The following is an 18,714-nucleotide window of genomic DNA, read 5'->3' as shown; positions in this document are numbered from 1 at the left end:
AGATATGGGAGAGAAAAGTTTTAACATGCAAATAGAAGTCCTAAAAATGAATATGAAAAAGGCAGACAGTGCCATTGAAAATCAGGCAAGCTCTTTAACTGGGCGGAGAAGGCGAAAGCAAATGACCAAAAAATGACCATAATGACAAAAAAGATTAATAAAGCTGCTCCACTTTGTGGGTCACCAGAACCGTACAGGAGACAGCCGCAGGAAGTACCACCTGACTTCCACCAGATCGGCAACAGCTGACACGCTGAGAATAGGCAAGAGGGTGGAGCCTCAGTAATTTTCATGCACTGTGGGTAGGAGCGCTCTCCGCACAGCTGAGTGGGAGAGACTGGCTTCTTCTAGGAAGGTTGAGGCTTTATCTAGGAAGGAGAGTCTGGCTTCATCTAGGAAGATTGCATGAATCATGACTCCGCCCCCCTCCTATACACAGAGAAGTCTTTTGCAATGTTCTTCCTTAGAACTGCCCACTTGGAGCTGTGACCAAATGTATAGATAAATTGTGTCACCACTGCTGATAAGGTATGGGGCTCTTGGGCACATATCTAGTGCAGAGCTTAGAGAAGTTTCTAGTCCTTCTACTTCCCTACTTAGTCCCTTTCCCCTGCTGTTGCCTTCCTGCCTTAGATGATCGTGTCTGTGACTTTGTACTTCCCTCCTTGTCCCCAGAGTCCATAGCTGTACATCATTTGCCAGGGAACAGCCAGTGTTGAGTGAAGGGCATACTGTGACTGGGGGGACAGCCAAGCTGAGCTGCAAGGTAGCCCAGACCCAGAAGGAGGTGACATGGTTCAAGGGTGAGAAGAAGCTGAGTGCCAGCTCAAAAGTGCAGGAAGAGACCCAGGGCCATGCTCAGCGGCTGGTGGTGCAGCAGGCGGGGAGAGCAGACATTGGGGAGTACAGCTCTGAGGCTGGAGACCGGAAGGTCTCCTTGTGTGTGGACATCACAGGGGGTTCTGACAGCATTTGGAGGAGATGATGGGACTGACTAACAGACCCACTGGACCCTAGTGCTCTTTACATTAGACTTCCCTTCAAGTCTCCCGTCCTTCCACTTCTATTCTTATGCCCATGGCTGAACCGAGGGAATTTAAATTGGAGGGGCATGTATATGGAAGGGAGTTTGGCCATTCTTGTAAACTTCAGGTAGTGTTTGATGTAACACTTATTCACATGTCCCAGAAGCTGTGTAGAATCTTCCCCATATTGAGGACTCTGGAATCCACCTGGTACTTGAGGTTTGAAGTAGATGAGATGTCTCTTACCTGGGAATACGTGCATATCCTTATGTTGAATGTTTTGGCTGTTCCCACATCCCTCCCTCACCTAACATCACACGAGAGTTCTTCCTAGTGAAACCTGTTTGAATTTCACTGAACCAAAATTAAGGGGACTTTTTTTTTTTTGGCACATAATCATGCTTGGAATTATCTCAAAACTAAAATTTGGTTCATACTAGTTTAGATGTTCTGGGAGGCTCTTTTCTCTTTCACTTCATGTACCAAATTCTACATCCAGGTTTTGTCTCAGTGCCTGTGAACAGTAAAAAAGGAGCTGACTCTTGGTAGGTATGCACCTGTGACATGCGCCTGAAGTTTAGCATGCTCTTTCCAAACAGCATATGGTTTTCCTTTGTCTTCAGTTAGAACATTTGTGTCAGTATTCTTGGAGTTTGATTTGTAAGCTTAGAAATGGAAATGAATAAGTAGCTAATACTATCAGTCAGTTCAGTCGCTCAGTCGTATCCGACTCTTTGCGACCCCCTGAATCGCAGCACACCAGGCTTCCCTGTCCATCACCAACTCCCGGAGTTCACTCAGACTCACGTCCATCGAGTCCGTGATGCCATCCAGCCATCTCATCCTCGGCCGTCCCCTTCTCCTCCTGCCCCCAACCCCTCCCAGCATCAGAGTCTTTTCCAATGAGTCAACTCTTCGCATGAGGTGGCCAAAGTACTGGAGTTTCAGCTTTAGCATCATTCCTTCCAAAGAACACCCAGGACTGATCTCCTTCAGAATGGACTGGTTAGATCTCCTTGCAGTCCAAGGGACTCTCAAGAGTCTTCTCCAACACCACAGTTCAAAAGCATCAATTCTTCAGCGCTTAGCTTTCTTCACAGTCCAACTCTCACATCCATACATGACCACAGGAAAGACCATAGCCTTGACCAAATGGACCTTTGTTGGCAAAGTAATGTCTCTGCTTTTGAATATGCTATCTAGGTTGGTCCTGACTTTCCTTCCAGGGAGTAAGCTAACTACACCACTGCACTAAAAGCTGAGTTCTTACATTAGCAGCAGCCATGGTCTCATGAAACAGTATGTACTTTACAGAGTTTCCCTCATGGTTTGTGTCTCCCTGGCTGGTTCAGAGAAGTCTGAGATCTAAATTTCTTTTCCTTTCAGTAGGAGTTTGTTACAGGTAGATAACTGATTGGGAATGGATTAGTTCTTCTGTGGGTAGTGGATTCATTGTTCATTATACTATTAAAAGCATAAATGAATACTTTAAAAAAGAGGGTGTTAATATCAAATAACTAAGGCTGTGATCCTACACTGACCTCTGGTTGCCAGTACCTAACAGTGTGGGATTGTACCTGTACATAATAGTTTGTGGGTATGTATAGATACCAGAAAACTCACTCTGTACCTTTGTCAAATGTTATTAATATTTTAAGAGAATATGACACATTACTTTATGGTAGTCAATTTGAAAAATTTTGATAATTTGGCCAGTTCCTAGAAAACTATTATCAAAAGCAACACAGAAGAATTAGACAACTCCAACAGTTGTAAACCTTTTAAGTAAGTTGAACCACAGTAAATCATTTTTCTCAGAAAGATCTAAGCCCAGTGGCTTTCCTGGTAAATTATACTAAATATTTTAGAAACAAATTAATCCATGTTCATGGAGATTCTTCTAGAGAATAGAAAGAGATACACTGCACATGGTTTTCTGACAAAATCTGACAAAGAATGTATCAAGAATTAAAATTACAGGTCAGTTTATTATAGCTATCAAAGGAAAACCCTAGACAAAATATTAGCAAACTGAATTCAGCAATATATCAACAAGATAATACACTGTGATAAGGTTGTACTCCCATATTGCAAGGCTTACGTAGCTTCACAAACAAAGCAGATCAGTGCAAAGCATGAAACGTAAGAAGGAATAACAGATTACATGGATATCAACTCAGAAAATCTAAAAAACTAATTAGACTTAGTATAAGAGTTGAGAAAATGGCCATGTAAAAAGTCAATATGTGGAAAACATATATTTCCATACAGTAGCAGCATAGTTGGAAAATGAAAATTTAAAAGATTTACAGCATTGTGAAAAGTATGATCTTTCCAGTTCCAAGTAAAATAAAGATGTTTAAGACATTAGTGGGGGAAAATAGTTAAACATTTTTGAGAGAGAGAGTAAAAACTGCCTAAAGAAATGGATGGAAATCTATGGAAGATTCAGATATATTCACATCCAATCAAAATCCAACAAATGTTTTTCTTTGGATAGTTGAAAATTGAGCAGCAGATTCCAAAGGTCAAGTAGAGCCAACATACTCTTGAAAAGAGAATTGTCATAAAGCTATAGTAGTAAAGATACTGGGGTTACAATACAGGGATAGTTATCATCAAGGACCAGAATAGTGAACTCACAATCAAACCTGTGAATAAGTGAACTTCCAACTGTGCCGCCATCCCCACCGTTTTTGGTTTTAAACCAGTGAACTTGTATAGGCAATGGAGAAAGGATGGTCGTTTTGATATGGTGTTTTCAACATTAAATCATAAAAAATTGCGTAGGTAACTGGAACAGCAGTTAAAAAGGAACTCCAGGTGGGTTTGAGACCAGAGTATGAAAGGAAGACCATAAAACCTCAGCTGATGACATAGATTATCTAATGGCTTCAGGGTAAAGGAAGTCTTAAACAGAACAATGCAACAATATCCTGTATTCGACTACATTAAAACTAAATTTGGGGGCTTCCCTGGTGGCCCAGTGGTTAAGAATCTGTGCTTCCACCGCAAGGGGCACAGGTTTGACCCATTGTTGGGGAACTAAGATCCTACAAGCTCTGTGGTGAAACTAAATAAACAGATTTAAAACAAAAACTTGAGTGAAAAGGCAAGTTATGCAGATGGGTACAGTGTTCGCAGACTGTACCATCTGTCACATCTCTAGCACTTAAGCACATAAAGAGCTCCGGAGAATGAGTAAGGGGGAGACAGAAACCGCTATTGAAAGTCAGCTGAAACACCTGAAGAGTGACACCACAGGAGCGCAAACAGTGAGGGCCAGAAGACTGAAACAGTTGCCAGGGGGATACGACGTCCCTCCACCCGACTGGCCACAGTTGGCACGCTGAGCGTAGACCAGAGGCTGGGGGCTCAAGGTCGCTTCCGCAGGGCAGGTGGGAGTGCACCCCTCCCTGAGCTGGCCTGTGGAGAGCGCTAATGCCGGATGACTGTGGCTGCGACCCTGCACTGCCCTTTGGGTGCCCACCTAGAGAGGTTGAGGAACCGACGCCTCAGGACCCTGAAGTTCTCCCAGAGTAGCGTGTACACTGAAGTCTCCTGCAACATCTTCACCTGGAACAACAGGCGTGGATCAGTGGGAGAATATATAGGTAACCTGTGGTTACTCCGTGAGAGGGAGGTAGGGTTTTCCAGGCCACACAGCTAGCCAGGATCTAGAGAAATTTCCAGTTCTCTTGCTTCACCATTTAGTCCTTCCTCCCCAGTGCTGCACCTTGACTTAGACAGTATCTGTGACCCTGTGTATTCCCCTCTGTCCCCAGAGCCCTCGGTGGTGTTCGCCAAGGAGCAGCCGGCACGCAGTGAAGTGCAGACCATGGCGGGGGCGTGTGCCACGCTGAGCTGCGAGGTGGCCCAGGCCCAGACGGAGGTGACCTGGTACAAGGACGGGAAGAAGCTGAGTTCAAGCTCGAAAATGCGTGTGGAAGCCAAGGGCTGCACCCGGCAGCTGGTGGTGCAGCAGGCGGGCAAGGCGGACGCCGGGGAGTACAGCTGCGAGGCCGGGGGCCAGAAGGTCTCCTTCCGCCTGGACGTCACAGGTCAGTTATTTGAGAGGATCTTTTGGAGATGATGTGACTGACTTACAGCCGTGACCGGATCTTTTCATTGCGTTTAACCTCTTAATGTCTCCCATCTTCCCACCTCCCATTCTCATGCTCCTGGCTGATCCCAGGGACACTGGGAGGGAATGGTGTGTGTGGGAGGAGGAGGGGCCTCTCTTGTGCACCCCGAGTGCTGTTTCCGCGCTGTAATGTTCCAGGTGATCTTTGGTGCCCAGGACCCTGGCTCCATCTGGCCCTTGGGGTCTCAAGTGGGCCACATATCTCTCACCTTGGGATATGTGAATGTACTTTTTGGATGTTTTAGCAATATCTAAATTCTCTCACCCAGCGTTGTATGAGGATTCTCCCTAATCAGAGATGCTTGTAGTTTTTTGAACCTGATAAGAGGATTTCAGCCACATAATTATGCTTGGCATTACCTCAAGTCTGAATTTATTTCAGTTGTTAGGGGACACTGTTTCTTTTTCTTGCACAGTGTTGTAGAAGTTATCTGTTCCCCCAAATGTTGCAAAATCTAGGTTTCTGTTCTGTTGCAATGTCTGTGCAAAGTAAACCAAGAGAAGAGGATTGGTGCCTTTGACATGCACCTCTGAGATATGGTACATTCTTTTAAAAGCAAATATTGGTTTTCTTTTGCCTTCAGTTAGTACATTCCGTGTCCGTATTCCCTTTGGAGCTTGGTTTATAAATTTAGAAATGGAGAGTAGTAAGGAGCTTTCCCTACACACCAATAGGCTTTCTTAAAGACGAGGTACTAGAGTAGCGCTCCTGACTGGCAGAGCAGTATTTGTTTCATATCATTTCCTAATGACGCATGTCTTTCTGTACCTTCTGAGGCGGTTCACAGAGGTGTCTGCAGACTAACTTTAGTTTCCTTTTGTTAAGAGAGGTTAACTTCAAATAGAAATGAATTATTATAATAATTATATTATAATAAAATATAATATGATTTCACACAAGTAGATTTGAAAAGTTTTTAAATATTGGTCAATTCTTAGAAAACTATATCAAAACTTCCACAAGAAGAAATAAACTTGAACAGTCTTATAATCTTCTAGATAAATGGAACCGTAATAAAATAATCTCATAGAACAAGATTAAGCTCAGTGGCTCTACTGGCAAATTATATGAAATATTCTGGAAAACTACTTCATATTCATGGAGATTCTTTAAGAGAATGGAAAAGGGATATATATGTGTGTGTGTATCTGTTTATGTGTGTGTATAGACAGACACTCTTTAACTCATTTTATGTAGCTACCATAGCATTGATACCAAAATCTGACTAAGTATAAAGAATTGAAATTACAAGCCAATCTTTTATGGATGTCAATATCAAAATCCTATACAAAACATTGGCAAAGTGAATGGAGCAAGACATGAAGATCTTAATCCAGGAATGCAAGGTTTGTTCAACATCAGAACATTAGAAAAATCAATCTATAACATTAAGAAGCTAAAAGAGAAAAAGCATATTTCTGCCTTAAAAAATGCAGAATAAAAGTGCTTGATAAAATGTTTGCATCATATCTAGATTGAGTTGTATAAAATACAGCATATGTTCATTTTGATAACTTCTTACTGAACTACTAATAAATGAATAGTTCTTTAATTTGATACAGAGTACTAAAGAAAACAACAGCAAACATCATACTTACAGAGAAACCTTGAAAGCTTTTCTTGTCATTGGAGCATTTCAAGTGGCTCCACTATCACATCTTATGTCCAATGTTGTAGAGACTGTCAGGAACAGTATAAAGTCAGATTTAGATACAGCAAGAAGTGGAGTTCCTAGATGATAACATTATTAATGCAGAAAGTAGAAAGAATTTATAAAGTTAGTAAGAAAGTTAAGAATAATCGCCACATACAAAATACACAGAAAACGCTTCTATGTTGATGTACTAGCAACTGAGAGTCAGAAAATGATATTTTAAGACAATTACAATGACATCAAAAGTATCATGCTTCTAATTCCATGCCTAGTAAAATTTGTTTAAGGCTTCCAAGAGAGGATATTACTAAACATTTTAGGGAGGCAGTGAAGACCTAAATGAATGGTGAGCTATGCATGGAAGGCACTAAGGGGTCCATTCCTACTCAAAACCCTGGAGGAGGAAATGGCAACCCAGTCCAGAAATTCTTGCCTGGGGAACTCCATGGACAGAGGAGCCTGGCCGGCTACAGTCCTTGGCGTTGCAAGAGCTGGACACAGCTGAACACGTACCACCAATCAAAATCCAAAGGGAAGTTCTGTGGGTGTGTCAAAATTGACAAGTTGATTCCAAGGGTCAGGTGGAACGGAAGCACTCGTAAAATGAGAGCACTTGATCTGCAAGATATCAAACGTTATAAAATTACAGTAGTGAACAGCTGGGTTTCAGTGCAGGGATAAATACAAAGAAATAGAATAGTGAGCTCTGAAAAAGCCCTGCATTTAACCAAACTCTCCCATCCCTTTTCTGTTTTTTAACTATGTAGTGCTAGTGTGTAGTGTAGAGAAAGAGTAATTTTTTCATAAACTGCAAATGCCATATAACCATATATATATATATATTATATATATTCCTCTATAATAAAAATTGACATATCTCTCACAGCACACATGGACAACAACTCCCGGTGGGTTAGAGACTCCAATATAAAAGTTAAAACAAGCTCTTAGCAGCTAATATAGATTATTTAATGACCTGATGGTAATAAAAGATTTAAGCAGTATATACATGTATTAATCACTACATTTTAAAAATTAATTCATTTTAATGGGAGGATACTGACTTTACAACATTCTGGTGGGTTTTGCCATACATCAACATGAATCAGCCACAGGTGCCCATGTGTCCCCCCATCCTGAACCCCCCTCCCACCTCCCTCCCACCCCATCCCTCTGGGTTGTCCCAGAGCACCAGCTTTGAGTGCCCTGCTTCATGCATTGAACTTGCACTGGTCATCTGTTTTACATATGGTAATATACATGCTTCAATGCTGTTCTCTCAAATCTTCCCACCCTCACCTTCTCCCACTGAGTCCAAAAGTCTTTTCTTTACATCTGTGTCTTTTGCTGCCTTGCATAGAGGATCGCTGTTATCATCTTTCTAAATTCCACATGCATGCATCAGTATACTGTATTGGTGTTTTGCTTCCTGACTGACTTCCACTCTGTATAACAGGCTCCAGTTTCATCCACCTAATTAGAACGGACTCAAATGCATTCCTTTTTATAGCTGAATAATGTTCCATTGTGTGTGTGCACCACATCTTCCTCATCCATTCATCTGCCAGTGGAGATCCAGCTTGCTTCCATGTCCTCAGTTCAGTTCAGTCACTCAGTTGTGTCCAACTCTTTGTGACCCCATGGACTGCAGCACACCTGGCTTCCCTGTCCATCACCAACTCCCAGAGCTTGCTCAAACTCGTGTCCATCAAGCTGGTGATGTCATCCAACCATCTCATCCTCTGTCGTCCCCTTCTCCTCCTGCCTTCAATCTTTCCCAGCATCAGGGTCTTTTCAAATGAGTCAGTTCTTTGCATCAGGTGTCTTGGCTATTGTAAACAGTGCTTCAGTGAGCATTGGGGTACACGTATCTCTTTCAATTCTCATTTCCTCAGTGTTTATGCCCAGCAGTGGGATTGCTGGGTCATATGGCAATTCTATTCCCAGTTTTTTAAGGAATCTTCACACTTTTCTCCATAGGGCTGTACTAGTTTGTGTTCCCACGAACAGTGTAAGAGGGCTCCCCAAAGGACAATTGACATACTTGCCTGTGTAAAACTCAGAACTTTATGTCAACAGAAGACACATAAAAGATAAAGAAGCAAGTGACAAAGATGGAGAATATATTTACACACCCATAAGTGTCAAGGTTCTAATATAAATATATGAAGAGCTCCTGAAAATGAAAAAGGAAAAGACAGACAGTGCTACTGATAACTTGGTAAACGTCTGGCAGTGATACTGCAGAAGGGCAAACTCCAAAAGCCAAAAAGATGAGAAATGGTGCTTCACTTTGTAAGTCGTTAGGACTGTGCAAAGGAAAGCTCAGGAAGTACAACCATGCTCCCTACCAGTTGACGACACCGAGAGGATGGAGCCTCAGGAACTCTCATGCACTGTGGGTGGGAGTGTTCTCTGTACAGTCGTGTGAGAAAGACTGCGTCATCTAGGAAGGTTGAAGGGCACGTGCATCCTGACCCCACAGTTCCTTTCCTAGAGGAATCTGTGCAGGGAGGAAATCTTTCCCAGAGCCCCCACTTGGAGCAGCACGCACGGAATGTATAGATCAATTGTGGGCACTTGTGGCACAATGCAGAGCCTGGAGCAGGGCCCAGCCCCCTTCCTACCTGCCCAGGCCTTCTTTCCATCCTGCTGCATTCCTGACTTAGATGGCATCTCTGACCCTGTGCATCCTTCCTTGTCTGCAGAGCCTATGGTGGTGTTTGCCAAGGAGCAGCCGGCACACAGTGAAGTGCAGGCCAAGGCGGGAGCACGCACCACACTGAGCTGTGAGGTGGCCCAGGCCCCGACGGAGGTGACCTGGTACAAGGATGGGAAGAGGCTGAGTTCGAGCTCGAAAGTGCTTGTAGAAGCCAAGGGCTGCACCCGGCAGCTGGTGGTGCAGCAGGCGGGCAAGGCGGACGCCGGGGAGTACAGCTGCGAGGCCGGGGGCCAGAAGGTCTCCTTCCACCTGGATGTCACAGGTGGGTGCCAAGGTGGGGGGGGGGGGGGGCGTGAGTGCAGGGGATGCTGGGCCCTGGGATCCTCTGCTGGTTCTCCAGGGATGCAGTCAGCTCCAGGGCTCTGTCCCCCGGCAAGGCCCTTGAGCGGCAGGACACCTGCCAGAGCCCTGAGTCCAGGACACTCTTGACATCTCCTCCCCCAGATTCCCGCTTCTCCCTGCCACATCCATACCTTTCCCAGCGTGAAATCTGCTACAGAGGCTTTCTCAGCCATCTGCAGGCTGTTGAAATGGCCATTCTCTGTCTGTGGGCGGCAGGGGAAACTATTCCCATATTAAGTCTTCCTGGGCAGCTGTGGGGCCCTGCTCTGGGGCACTTCTGGCCTTGAATGTCCCTGCCTTCACTGGGTCTGGCGCCCCTGTCTCGGCTCAGGCCCCTGACTGTCCAGCTGTATTTAGGTCAGCCTGTTTTGTTGGCCTCTGCTCAGATGCCCATTCTGTCCTGAGCCTGAGCCAAGTGGGTATATTGCCTGCTTGCTCCTGTCCCTCCTGCTGCTGGTGACATCACGGGGTTTCAGAGTCCTGAGCTCAATGACCCTGTCTCTGTCTAACCCTGTCCCTAACCCTAACGGCCACCTTTCCGCACCTGTGGCCCTGGCATCTGATCCTGCAGCCCAAATGGTCTTTCCAGGTGGTCCCCCGGATCAGCCCTCACAGGGACCCTCTTAGGTCCCCTCCCAGGGCCTCCCTCACCTTCTTCTCAGCCCTGGCCTTTCCCCCGCGCTTGGCTGCTGGAGGCACTCAGGCTATTTCACACGTCTCAGACTTTGCCCGGCCTCTCCCCTCCCTGCAGGGGGGTCCCTCTACTGAGCTTGTCCCCCTCTGCTGCCCTTCCTGGCCCCGCTCCCTGCTGCTCCTCTGGAATGCTGGCCCAGCCCCAGGCTGCATCAGGGTCTTTATGTGCCCCGCTTTCCCTGCCTTAGCTGCTCATGGGGCCCAGTGCCACTTGGGGTGGGGCAGGGATCCTGGACTCCCAGCTCTTGGTGGACAGAGCTAGTGGCCCCCAGGCCTGTGGTCCCAAGTGGCTCCTCCTCACTGCCCTGTGCTGCCCCTGGGAGCCTGGATGGTGCCTGGCAGGCGGAGTGTGGCCCTGAGGCGTTCCTCTCTCGCTTGCTCAGCAGAGAGGCCGCGGTGGAGAGGCGGACCGCCTAGGCAGTTTCATTTCAAGTCTCCCACCACGTGGCCTGGAGGGGGCTGGGATTCAGGCCAAGGATGAGGGGGTCCCCTGTCTAATGTTCCTTTGTTATCCCCCTGCCCAGAGCCAGAGTTTGAGCCCCCCGCCCCAGAGAAACCCAGGCGCAGGGAACCACTGGTGGTCAGGGAACACGAGGACATCGTCCTGACAGCCACTCTGGCCACGCCGTCTGTGGCCGCGGTGACGTGGTTCAAAGATGGTGTGGAGATTCGCCGCAGCAAGCGGCATGAGATGGCCAGCCTGGGGGACACCCACACCCTGACCATTCGTGGGGCACAGACCCTGGACAGCGCTGTCTACAGCTGCCGCGTGGGCGCAGAGGGGCAGGACTTCCCGGTGCAGGTGGAAGGTGAGCGGCTCCGCCGGGTGGTCCTCTGGGAACCCCTTGTTGGCAGCATCCTGGAGTGGAGACTGGGTGGGGCTCCGGGCGTGCAACCAGGCGGCTCGGAGCTGGTCCCGCGGCCTGAACCCTGCCACGCTGACGTCCCCTCCCCTCCCCTAGAGGTGGCTGCCAAGTTTTGCCGCCCCCTGGAGCCCGTGAGTGGGGATCTGGGCGGCACGGTGACGCTGGTCTGTGAGCTGAGCCCTGCGCAGGCTGAGGTGGTGTGGCGCCGCGGAAGCACGCAACTCCGGTCCGGCAAACGCTTCCAGATGGCGGCTGCGGGGACTCAGCGCTCGCTCACGGTGTCGGGCCTGCGGGAAGAGGATGCAGGGGAATACGTGTGTGAGAGCCGCGACGACCACACCAGCGCCATGCTCACCGTTATCGGTATGCGTGTGCCAGGTCCGCGGGCTGAGTCGCCAGGGAGGATGGGTAGCTTGGCGGAGCATTCTTGGGAGGCTTCCTGGAAGAGGGGTCCTTCCACGGAGTCTGCAAGAGGGGGAAGCCCCGCCTATCCTGTCTGTATCTCAAGTGGAGCCTCTGTCCGCAGTACCCCGCGTGGTCAAGTTCACGTCTGGGCTGAGTGCGGTGGTTGCGGAGGAGGGGTGCGAGGCCACTTTCCAGTGTGTGGTGACCCCCAGCGACGTGGCGGTCACATGGTTCCGAGATGGTGTCCAGCTACAGCCGGGCGAGAAGTTTCTCATATCGCAGAAGGGTGCCAGCCACAGCCTGACCATCTTAAGCCTGGCCCTGGAGGATGCCGGCCAGGTCACTGCAGAGGCTGAGGGCATCCAGTCCACGGCTGCCCTCCGGGTCCGAGGTGAGCTTGTGGGGCGGCAGGGAGGGCGCCACAGCTTCTTGTACCAGGTTCTCCTAGTGAGCTGGTTCCCAGGTGGCTGTACTGATACACCCTGCTGCCGGCCTGGATCCAGCCCCTTGGGCTGACTTCAGAGGACGTGGGTTTGTCAGCTGCAGAGTGGGCCCGTGGGGCCAGACACCTGCTCTGCAGGGGAGGTGGTACACTCTTGCAGTGCACCCCTGGCGAGAGAGTGGGCAGAGGTCGTGATCCAGGGGGTCTTCCTGGAGGAAAGGACCCTTGCTGAGCCGAGAGGTGGGGGAGATGGCAAGGTGGGCAAGCGTGTGCAGGGGATGGGGATGCGCTTGGCTCGCTGAAGCCAGGTTGTGTGGGGAGAGCCAGAACTTTACCCCAGGGGAGCCAAGCCACCTCATGAGGGAGTGAAATGGGTAGATTCACTCCTGCCCATGGCACAGCCTGAGTCTGGGAGGACTCCTCACACGTTTCTCTTCCATAATGTGGTGCACTCAGGGCCTAGTTGAACAGGGTGCAGCTGGTCTGGGGGCTTGGAGTCTGCCTGTCTCAAGAGCTCTCTGTGTCCCTATGCTGCTCACCAGCCGCACTTAGGAGCTTCAGGCTTTTACGGGCGTGGCAGGAGGTGGTTCAGAAGAGGGGAGCAGTAGGTGGGAGGGGGACTGGGTGAGAAGAAGCCCTCCTGAGGTGTGGTTGTGTGTGTGCTCAGTAGCTCAGTCGTGTCCGACTCTCTGTGACCCCATGGATGGCAGCCTGTCAGGCTTCTCTGTCCATGGGAGAGTGGGTTGCCAGGCCTTCTTCCAGCTGAAGTGCTGTTATCCACCCATAAAATCATACCTGCGCACACGTACTGCTGAGCCCTGGGTATGGCCAAGGCCTTCCCTAGCTCGGAGTCAGAATGTGGTGGAGGGCAGGTCTGCTGGCTGGGGGTCGTGGGCCGGGTCGCTCTGCCTTGCTTTTCTGAGAGTAAACAGTGGCTCTGGTGATCTCCTCCTCTCATGACCGCAGAGGCTCCAGTGCTGTTCAGAAAGAAGCTGGAGCCGCAGACCGTGGAGGAGCGGAGCTCAGTGACCATGGAGGTGGAGCTGACGCGGCCGTGGCCGGAGGTCAAGTGGACACGCAATGCCGTAGCACTCGCGTCGGGCGAGAAAGTGGAGATCCACGCCGAGGGCGCACGTCACCGTCTGGTTCTGCACAGTGCGGGTTTCGCCGACCGCGGCTTCTACGGCTGCGAGACACCAAACGACAAGACGCAGGCCAAGCTGACTGTGGAAAGTGAGCAGCTAAGGGAGCTTGGTCCAAGGGTTGAGCACTGAGGAGGTAGAGGGGGTAGGCGGAGAGGGGAACGCCGTCTGGGGGCAGGGCCTTGGAAAAGGGGGCAAAGGGAAGAAGACCCTGCGCTTGGCAGGGGGCGGGGAGGAGGGGAAGGGAGTGAGGAGCGGGGAGGCCTCCCCGCAGGGCACTGTGAGGCTCCCGGGGGACGCGACGGGGGCTGGCCCGAGGCCGGGGTCTTGCTGCAGCGGCTCACCCTTCCCTTGTTTGTCCCGTAGTGCGCCAGATCCGGCTCGTGCGGGGCCTGCAGGCCGTGGAGGCGCAGGAGCAGGGCACGGCCACCATGGAAGTAGAGCTGTCCCACGCGGACGTGGAGGGCACCTGGACTCGGGACGGTCTTCGGCTCCAGCCGGGACCCAACTGCCAGCTGGCGGTGCACGGCCCCACACACACCCTCACGCTGTCACGGCTGCAGCGGCAGGACGGTGGCTTGGTGGCCTTCAGGGCGGAGGGCGTGCACACCTCTGCTCATCTGATGGTCACTGGTGGGTGCTCATAGGTGGGGCAGCACTCACTCCAGAGTGCCTGCCCCTGTCCCTACGGTGCCAGGGAGGCAGGTGGGGCATTGTAGGGGAGGGGACTCCTTCCTAAAACCAGCTGAATGACTCCAGCCAGTTCAGACCCTGTCCCTACACAGAGGCCCTGCTTCTCAGCACTTCCCTCTTGTCTTCCCAGAGCTGCCTGTGAAGTTCATCCGCCCTCTGCAGGACGTGGTGGCCACAGAGAAAGAAAAGGTGGCCCTGGATTGTGAGCTCTCACGCCCCAATGTGGATGTGCGCTGGTTGAAGGTGCCTGCGAACTCCTCTGCCCCCTCTTGCCTCTAACCAGGAGTGGGCAAGTGTCAGACCACTCTGCTGGGCAGTGCCAGCCCTTGACCCGGCCTCGTTCCTTCATAGGACAATGTGGAGCTGCGGGTAAGCAAGACCATGGGCATGTTGGCCCAGGGGGCCTGCAGAAGTCTCGTCATTTACCGATGTGAGTTTGGAGACCAGGGCGTGTATGTGTGCGATGCCCACGATGCTCAGAGCTCGGCCTCCCTGAAGGTGCAAGGTGAGGGCTGGGTGGGTGGCTGCAAGGACCTCCCGGCCTCCTACTGCGTCCCCCAGCAAATGCTTGGCCCTCTGGTTCTGCCCTTGTGCCCAGCCTGTACCCCGTCAGCAAGCTGGGCCGGGGGTGGTGGTCAGATAGGAGACCTGTGCCTCGGGGTGTAGCAGGGCCTGCTCTGTGCCCCAGGCCGGAATGTGCAGATCGTGAGGCCTCTGGAGGATGTGGAAGTGGTGGAGAAAGAGGGCGCCACCTTCTCCTGTGCGGTCTCCCATGATGAGGTGCCTGCACAGTGGTTCTGGGAGGGCAGTAAGCTCCGGCCCAGTGACAACGTGAGGATCCGCCAGGAAGGTGAGACGGGGACAGTGGGGGGACAGAGCAGGGGTCCTCCCCACTTCCTGCCCCCAGGCCACCCCTCCCCGTCCCCAGGCCACCCTGCCCTTTAGTGCTGAGTGGACTTTGTCCCCAGGAAGGACATACACTCTCATCTATCGGAGGGTCCTGGTGGAAGATGCAGGGGAAATCAAGTTTGTAGCAGAAAATGCGGAATCGCGAGCCCAGCTCCGAGTAAAAGGTAATGGGAGCCCCAAACAAGGGAGGGGCTGGACAGTGTCTGTGTGGACGAGTACATGTGCCGGGTCTTACGGGGCTGAAAGGCCTGCTGTCTGTCCTGGGGAACCTCCCGGAATGAGGTTAGAAATGACCCAGGAGGAGGGAAAGGGGTGTTCCCTCCTCAGCAGGAAGAGAGTGGACCAGGGGAGGCAGTCTTGGGGTCTCCTTTATTGAAAATGTAGTTACCAGTAAATTCTCCCTTCTGGGACCTCAGCAAATGCTGGAGAGAAAGGGTGTGAGGCCCCGGCAGGAGGTGAGCGTACAAGCCTTTTGTCTGGTGACCTTGGTGACAGTCAAGGAGATGGTAGGGCAGGAGGGAGACAGGGCCTGGGAACAGGCTGGGGGTCGGGGCCCGGGTGTTGAATACGTATGGAGGGGACAGGGTGCAGAGGATTCGGGGTGTGCAGGGTGAGGGGAAGGCTGTGTGGTGAGGGGATGGATGGGGTGTCAGGGTGGGGCGGGCACGCACATGCTGAGGGCCCCCTGGACGAGTCCTCGTGGTCAGAGGTGAGCAGCACGTCCCCGGCCAGCCTGAGGGTGAGACTCCGCCGCGCTGCCTGCTGGCTCTGGCGGGCGGGTCCCCTGGGCTCTTTTTAGCCTGAGCGTGGGGTCCCAGTGTGGCTGGCGGGAAGATGCACAGCCCGAGCACCCTGTCCTGGGGGTTCAGGCTCGCTGTGCGCCCACTCTGACCCCACGGGGTATACCCCCAGAGCTGCCCGTGTCCATCCTCCGCCCGCTGCGGGATAAGATCGCGATGGAGAAGCACCGCGGCGTGCTCGAGTGCCAGATGTCCAGGGCCAGTGCCCAGGTGCGGTGGTTCAAGGGCAGCGTGGAGCTGCACCCTGGAGCCAAGTACGAGATGGTCAGCGACGGCCTCTACCGCAAGCTGGTCATCAACGCCGTCCAGCCCGAGGACGAGGACACCTACACGTGTGATGCCGGCGACGTGAAGACCAGTGCACAGTTCTTCGTAGAAGGTTTGGGCAGGGCCGCGTGGAAGCTGCTCCTTTTTTCCCCAGGAGAAGGGTTGTGGCCTGTGGCACTGGGAGGCTTGGGCTTCCCAGGTGGTGCTAGTGGTAAAGAACCCGTCTGCCAGTGCAGCAGACGTAAGAGGCCTGGGTTCGGTCCCTGGGTGGGGAAGATCCCCTGGAGGAGGGCAGGGTAGCCCACTGCAGTATTCCTGCCTGGAGAATCCCATAGACGGAGGAGCCTGGCAGGCTACAGTCCATAGGGTCGCACAGAGCTGAACACAACCCTGAGAAGGGCCTGACTGGTGGCCTCGGGGTGCTCCCAGGAGGATGTGAGTGTCCCTGAGAGGGTCTGTTCCCAGGAGCAGGCCCTGCAGAGGTGAGGGGGGGGCTTGAGACCCTCCCGCGGGACTGCCCCGCTGACTGGCCCTCGTCCACAGAGCAGTCCATCGTGGTTGTGCGGGGCCTGCAGGATGTGACGGTGATGGAGCCGGCACCCGCCTGGTTCGAGTGTGAGACCTCCATCCCCTCGGTGCGGCCCGCCAAGTGGCTCCTGGGAAAGACAGTGCTGCAGGCGGGGGCTGACGTGGGGATAGAGCAGGAGGGCACGGTGCATCGGCTGACGCTGCGGCGCACCTACTCCACCATGACCGGGCCAGTGCACTTCACCATCGGCAAATCACGCTCCACCGCCTCCCTGGTGGTCTCTGGTGAGAGGGCGCTGGCCGATGGCTCGGCTGAGGGTGGACAGGGCCTGGGGCACGGGGGTTCCATCCTCGTGGTCTGGCCCACTTTATGCCTGCTTCCCTCTTTGCTTTCCCACGGCAGACATTCCCGTGGTGCTCACACGGCCCCTGGAGCCCAAGGTGGGGCGGGAGCTGCAGTCCGTCGTCCTGTCCTGTGACTTCAAGCCTCCCCCCAAGGCTGTGCAGTGGTACAAGGAGGAGACGCCCCTGGCGCCATCCAGCAAGTTCAAGATGAGGCTCGAGGGCCACATGGCAGAGCTGCGTATCCTGCGGCTCACCCCTGACGATGCTGGTGTCTACCGGTGCCAGGCCGGCAGCGCCCAGAGCAGCACGGAGGTCACTGTGGAAGGTAGAGAGAGAGGGGGTGTGGGCCCCCAAGGGTCTCTAGGAGGTCACTGTGGAAGGCAGAGAGTGAGGGGGCGTGGCCCCAAGGGTCTCTAGAGGAGGCAGCGGTGGCGGTCACGTTGAAGCCGCCTCATGCTCCCGGCAGAACGGAAGGTGACAGTGACGCAGCCACTGGAGGACGTGGAGGTTCCGGAGGAGGGCCGTGCCTGCTTCTCCTGCGAGCTGTCCCACGAGGACGAAGAAGTGGACTGGCTGCTCAACGGGACACCGCTGTACAACGACAGCTTCCACGAGATCACCCACGAGGGCCGCCGCCACACACTGGTGCTGAAGCGGGTCCGGCAGGCTGACAGGGGCACCGTGCGCATCTCCTCCCCCAAGGTTACGGCCTCTGCCCACCTGGCGGTCAAAGGTGAGGTGGCTGTGCGTGGTCCGTGGGGACCCTTGGGACACGCACCCTTTACCCAGAGGGCCAGAGGTGGCAGCTGGTCCCCTGAGTCGCCTGTGCTCTTCCTGCAGGGAAGCCGGTGGTATTCCTGAAGGCGCTGGACGATGTGTCTGTGGAGGAGCGGGGCACACTGGCCTTGCAGTGTGAGGTCTCTGACCACCAAGCCCACGTGGTGTGGCGGAAAGATGGGGTGGAGTTGGGCCCCAGTGACAAGTACGACTTCTTGCACTCGGCGGGCACACGAGGCCTCGTGGTGCACAGCCTGACTCGGGATGATGCTGGCCTGTACACCTGTGACGTGGGCACTGATGAGACTCGTGCCCATGTCGGCGTGCATGGTGCGTGCTGCGGCCAGCTGCAGACGTGGGGCCAGGGCACCGGGGCGTGGCTCTGGGCGTGCCTGTGTTTGGGGGACCCACCCACTCTCAGAGGCCAGGGTCTGCTCTGCTGAGCCTGGAGAGATCGGGGCAGACTCCTGAAGGAATGGCCTCGACAAGGTCTTAGAAGGCCCAGGTGCAGGCAGGTGGGCCAGGGGTAACAAGCGACAGAGCAAAGCCTGGGAGATAGACTGGCCCTGCTTGATTGAGTCCCAGGGGATAAAGGATTCAGCGGAGGCTGGAAACTTCCCTCTGCACCCGGGGATGTGTGGGCAGGCACAGGGGCCCCAGAGGGAGGCGTCAGGAAGGTGATGCATGGGAGAGGCCACGCTGTCAGGCAGGGGTGCCCCCGGAAGACGCCCAGGCCATGGCCCCGCCTGGTGAAGGTAGCTGTGGGCAGGTCACCTTTCTCTTCCCAGGTGCCTTCCCGTCTGGGCATGGTTCTGGTGGGTCCCTGAGGTCCCGTGTATGTCTGTCCTGTCTCCACTCCCCTAGTCCTTTCCCCTCTTATGTGTTTGGCAGGAGTGTTGCCCAGTTACCCTCTGGCTGGTCCCTGATGGTCTGGCCAGTTTGTGATGAGACGGGAAGGG

The 18,714-nt window shown here is 52.9% G+C and overlaps 1 protein-coding gene across 50 annotated transcripts in view; it reads left to right on the top strand.

Moving 5' to 3' along the window:
* The window catches only part of OBSCN (obscurin, cytoskeletal calmodulin and titin-interacting RhoGEF), a 233,171-nt gene that overhangs the window by 124,133 nt on the left and 90,324 nt on the right, over positions 1-18,714 (top strand). For 48 of the 50 annotated variants that reach the window (XM_052643386.1, XM_052643400.1, XM_052643406.1 and 45 more), the window contains 16 exons: positions 4,811-5,086; positions 9,533-9,808; positions 11,106-11,390; positions 11,544-11,810; positions 11,974-12,243; positions 13,261-13,527; positions 13,803-14,069; positions 14,260-14,372; positions 14,481-14,634; positions 14,818-14,979; positions 15,098-15,202; positions 15,951-16,217; positions 16,649-16,918; positions 17,037-17,303; positions 17,445-17,711; positions 17,819-18,085. In XM_052643386.1, the coding sequence (XP_052499346.1) occupies positions 4,811-5,086; positions 9,533-9,808; positions 11,106-11,390; positions 11,544-11,810; positions 11,974-12,243; positions 13,261-13,527; positions 13,803-14,069; positions 14,260-14,372; positions 14,481-14,634; positions 14,818-14,979; positions 15,098-15,202; positions 15,951-16,217; positions 16,649-16,918; positions 17,037-17,303; positions 17,445-17,711; positions 17,819-18,085 (3,780 nt within the window). The remainder of the gene's footprint in view (positions 1-4,810; positions 5,087-9,532; positions 9,809-11,105; positions 11,391-11,543; positions 11,811-11,973; positions 12,244-13,260; positions 13,528-13,802; positions 14,070-14,259; positions 14,373-14,480; positions 14,635-14,817; positions 14,980-15,097; positions 15,203-15,950; positions 16,218-16,648; positions 16,919-17,036; positions 17,304-17,444; positions 17,712-17,818; positions 18,086-18,714) is intronic. The other 2 variants (XM_052643370.1, XM_052643385.1) reach the window with 2 other exon arrangements.

This window comes from Budorcas taxicolor, chromosome 7 (genome assembly GCF_023091745.1).
Source record: "Budorcas taxicolor isolate Tak-1 chromosome 7, Takin1.1, whole genome shotgun sequence".
NCBI lineage: Eukaryota > Metazoa > Chordata > Mammalia > Artiodactyla > Bovidae > Budorcas > Budorcas taxicolor.
This window is presented reverse-complemented; position numbering and strand designations above follow the sequence as displayed.